The 4,725-nt window shown below is 37.2% G+C and overlaps 1 protein-coding gene across 1 annotated transcript; it reads left to right on the plus strand.

The window, feature by feature from the left end:
* The first annotated feature begins 1,647 nt into the window (after positions 1-1,647).
* On the plus strand, positions 1,648-4,261 carry LOC115243340 (protein PIH1D3). Its single transcript, XM_029820240.1, has 4 exons — positions 1,648-2,017; positions 3,183-3,391; positions 3,787-3,914; positions 4,107-4,261. The coding sequence occupies exons 1-4, from the start codon at positions 1,903-1,905 to the stop codon at positions 4,234-4,236; spliced, it is 582 nt and encodes a 193-aa protein (XP_029676100.1). The 5' UTR covers positions 1,648-1,902; the 3' UTR covers positions 4,237-4,261.
* Positions 4,262-4,725: the final 464 nt, after the last annotated feature.

The raw sequence follows: 4,725 nt of genomic DNA on the forward strand, positions 1-4,725 counted from the left end.
TAAGATTTATAATAAGATTAAATAATTATTAAAGTTTTTATAAAGATATTAACTGAAGAATTCCAATTCATACAAGAAATACAATATATGTATTGTATTATCTCGTTGGTGCTTGCGTATGTAAAATGAAGATTTTTTATCACTTTGCGAACGGCCATAATAGCGTTTTTCGCGGGACGCTTACCTTAGTATGGATACAAACCAAACGGTGATTTTAGCGGCAGTCGAAAAAATGATTGTGGCTGCAGTTTCGTATAATCTATAATGAGCGTAGATGGCGATACTAAACGAGGGTTGGTAACATAGATGTAGGAAATATTACGTTGGTAAGCGTTCCAGAGACCACTTTCCTCTCTGTTTTACAACGGATATTTTGTAGAAAGTTATTATTATAAATTCGATTGCTGTTGTATAAGCGCGAAAGCTACGTTGGACAGATGTAAGTTTTAAATAATCGATTTATTTTGGAACTGCTTGTTTATTTTGAGACTCATTACTAAAAAGGAAAGGAGGAGAGAGATAAAATAATTTATTTAAATACGTTAACATTCTCTCAAAGACGGTGTAATCTCACGGGATTTACACTTGGATATCAAACACATGCGATAATAATTATATATAATGCTTTTGTTATACCTTTTCTATTCATTTATACATTTTTAATTCGTATATGCTTTTCTCTTTCTTTTTATATTGTTTTATTAAAGAGTTTTGTGATTTTTAATCTTTTCTAATTTGAAAACTCCTCTTTCGGTCTCTCTCTCTCTCTCTCTCTCTCTCTCTCTCTCTCTCTCTCTCTCTCTCTCTCTCTCTCTCTCTCTCTCTCTCTCTCTCTCTCTCTCTCTCTCTCTCTCTCTCTCTCTCTCTCTCTCTCTCTCTCTCTCTCTCTCTCTCTCTCTCTCTCTCTCTCTCTCTCTCTCTCTCTCTCTCTCTCTCTCTCTCTCTCTCTCTCTCTCTCTCTCTCTCTCTCTCTCTCTCTCTCTCTCTCTCTCTCTCTCTCTCTCTCTCTCTCTCTCTCTCTCTCTCTCTCTCTCTCTCTCTCTCTCTCTCTCTCTCTCTCTCTCTCTCTCTCTCTCTCTCTCTCTCTCTCTCTCTCTCTCTCTCTCTCTCTCTCTCTCTCTCTCTCTCTCTCTCTCTCTCTCTCTCTCTCTCTCTCTCTCTCTCTCTCTCTCTCTCTCTCTCTCTCTCTCTCTCTCTCTCTCTCTCTCTCTCTCTCTCTCTCTCTCTCTCTCTCTCTCTCTCTCTCTCTCTCTCTCTCTCTCTCTCTCTCTCTCTCTCTCTCTCTCTCTCTCTCTCTCTCTCTCTCTCTCTCTCTCTCTCTCTCTCTCTCTCTCTCTCTCTCTCTCTCTCTCTCTCTCTCTCTCTCTCTCTCTCTCTCTCTCTCTCTCTCTCTCTCTCTCTCTCTCTCTCTCTCTCTCTCTCTCTCTCTCTCTCTCTCTCTCTCTCTCTCTCTCTCTCTCTCTCTCTCTCTCTCTCTCTCTCTCTCTCTCTCTCTCTCTCTCTCTCTCTCTCTCTCTCTCTCTCTCTCTCTCTCTCTCTCTCTCTCTCTCTCTCTCTCTCTCTCTCTCTCTCTCTCTCTCTCTCTAAACTCCTCTTTCGGTCTCTCTCTCTCTCTCTCTCTCTCTCTCTCTCTTTTGTTGACACATATTGCAGGAAGCTTCGACAATTTTATTTCCATTTCCGTGATATAATGACTGAAATAGAATTCTATATAAGAGTTTATGTTAATTTAATAATAAACAGCTGTCTTTTTTATTTTGCTCGCGCGCTATATGTCGAGCGCGCAATTTTTCAGTCGGATTAGTTCAAATTAACCGCCATTATTATCGAAAAACTGTAAATGCGTTGCCATAGTGACGGCAGTTTGTTATTGCCTCCATAGTGAATCTGTCGCACGTCGGGATGGACGGTTGTTTTACTCCGAGGGATTTACAGGCGTTACAGAATTTAATCTGCCCGCCCAAGGATGATTCCGATGTCGAGGACGATTTACCGCAAGCGGGCGCGAGAAAGTTAGGTAGGTTTACGCTTACAAAACCGATTGATTATATGGAGGTAAAGCGAAATTTCGTTATTGCAACGCGCCAACCAATTTCCCGCGAGCAATTTCAAGCTGAGCTCGCTTCCGCTGAAATTTCATTGCTTTTAATTCAATGTATTGTTCGGGATATTATTTCTGTCTGAAAATAAAGAGAGCTGCAATTGTGTGCAATATATTAATTGGCGTACAAAACAGCAAACATAATATGTACGTGCGCGCGCGCGCGTGTTCGTATATAGGGTGTCTTAAAATTATCAGATGTCCTCTTAATAACAGATTCTACGTTCGATTTAGAAACGATTTTTTCTTAGTGCAAAATGTTATATAAGCGATTGAAAAAATTATTAAATATATATTTTGCGGAATTAAAAGCTTAACCAAAAATTACTTTTTTTCAACTAATTTTAAATTGAATTTATTTTAATAGAATTTTAATTTCAGGCTTAGAAAGATATATGATGGAAAAAAATTGGAAACTTGAGAAAGATTATGATTTCTCTCGATATTTTCGCTAACAATAAGTAAAAAAATTGTCTGAATTGGCCAGAGAATTTGCTTTTAAAAGAACATCCGGAGATATTTTGGGACACCCTATATTTCGACATTCGGCAATTATTCGAGGTAATCACGGATCTGAAATTCGCCGATTCGCAAAGGAGTTAATGAAAATAAAACAAAATAAATAAAATAGGAGAAAGAATTTTTTAAATGATCTTGTTTTAAATAGATATTGCAAGATCGATGGTATTGAACATATAATATACTGTATTGTTTTTATACGCCTTTCGATTTCTTATTCATAAATTGGCGTCATTATGGATAATAACACTTGATGAAAGAATACACGTAACACAGCAATGTAACATAATCTGTTGTATAAATACCGTCAATAATTAATTCTAATAAGATTCGTTGCGCTAAGATGTCTGCTACGTAATACTACATAATTATAAATCATTATATTTAATTATATATCCGTTTTGAATTATATTTAAATAATTTACACTCACATTTTGCGTTTCAAAGTAATATTTCATGTATATTTTTACTCGTTATTCTCAAGATAACGTAATCATCACTCGTTCATTGTTCAGGAGATAGAATGACAATTAACTGATTGAAAATGAAATATCTGTTTCAGGACCGGGCGATATCGGCGCCTCGAGTGATCCTTTCGAGGATGTTGCGGCAACAGGACCACATGCGCCGCTTAAAGGCGCCGGCGACGATATTTGGCATCCCTCGGAAGCGCTTGATACTCGAAATGCGCAGGATTATGACCCGAGACAGGTGCCCGAATATGAGATAAAGTTCAAACAAGCAGTGACAGCGGAGGATGTTTATCTGGGAGTAAGTTACATCTCCTTTCTTTCTTTTTTTACAATATAGAGAAAATACATTTCGAATAAAATTAACAGCATTCGCCTTTGGCAGAGCTCGCATATAGCTTGTATTTTCATTGTAACGTAAAAATAGTTATTCTATTCTAATTTTTATTTATGTAATAGTCTATTATTTTTTTTTAATTTAAACAATACCACATAATACACATACATAAAAATAAATTAAATATGAAGCGGATAATCAATCTTTACTTTTAAAGAAATACGGAACTTAACTATTCCTCGATTATTTCTTCTCAAATCGAAGCTCTGCGTGAAACGCGAATACAATTTATTCCGATTGACATATTACGTGTAAATCGCACGGCAAGCGGTCTTGAAGACGGACGAATTGTTATTTAGATGAGCTTTAAAACGCCAAGTACGGCATCCTGCGAATGGCTGTCGGTGCTGGTGAAATTGCCCCAGGAAACGCGGGAAAATGTGGAGCTCTCCGTGGAATCCGAAGCGATCGACGTGCGCAGCTCAAGGTGAGACGGAAAATTTATCGCTGTAAGTCGTGTGATAGAAAGAGAGCGAAATTCTCGTACGTCGCGTCGGAGTCCGATCTGGCATTGACTTTGACAGGCGTGCGCGTGCTTCTACTTTCTTTGACAATTTTACGAGAGGCCGTAAATCTATCTGTCCAACGCGCGTAAAACTAAGTCGCAATTCTACCATAGATATCGGCTGCACCTACTGACACCGCATCCGGTGAATCCCAACGCGTCCTCCGCCAAATGGCACAATGACACTTCTACCCTGGAGATCACCCTGAGGCTCGCGCGCGAACTGGATAACGTAAACTTTTGATTCTGGATTGTCTCTGGATTGCCGGTTCGAGCTATCAAAGTAAGTTAACACAACTTTATTATCCTTGAAGATGCTTTAAATTGAGTGATTAAATTTTGATGACAGATTCTGTTCTAACACGCAAGTTTGAAATAAATTTCTTTTTAGCATTGCTCGCGACAGACAATTCTTTTCTTCATCTCGCAATAAATATATATATTTGCTATTAATCCTGAAATTATAATGTATCCAACTAAACTAAACATTTTGGTTTCAACGAAGAGTAAGATTTTCTTATTTGTTTCTATATATCTGATTTTTTATATGCTTAATTCTGCGAGAAATCTTTCATTTTAAATTGCTTCCAATTAAAAAATATTGCTCATATCTTGATATATCAGCAAATATAAATTTAAAATATCTTGAAGCGTATTTTGAAATTTTTATTCTAGTTTCTATTAAATTGTGAAAATCACATGTTTAAAGCACCAAGTATACACACGAATATAT

The sequence above is a fragment of the Formica exsecta genome, unplaced genomic scaffold (assembly GCF_003651465.1).
Source record: "Formica exsecta isolate Colony F162 unplaced genomic scaffold, ASM365146v1 scaffold72, whole genome shotgun sequence".
Taxonomy (NCBI): Eukaryota; Metazoa; Arthropoda; class Insecta; order Hymenoptera; family Formicidae; genus Formica; species Formica exsecta.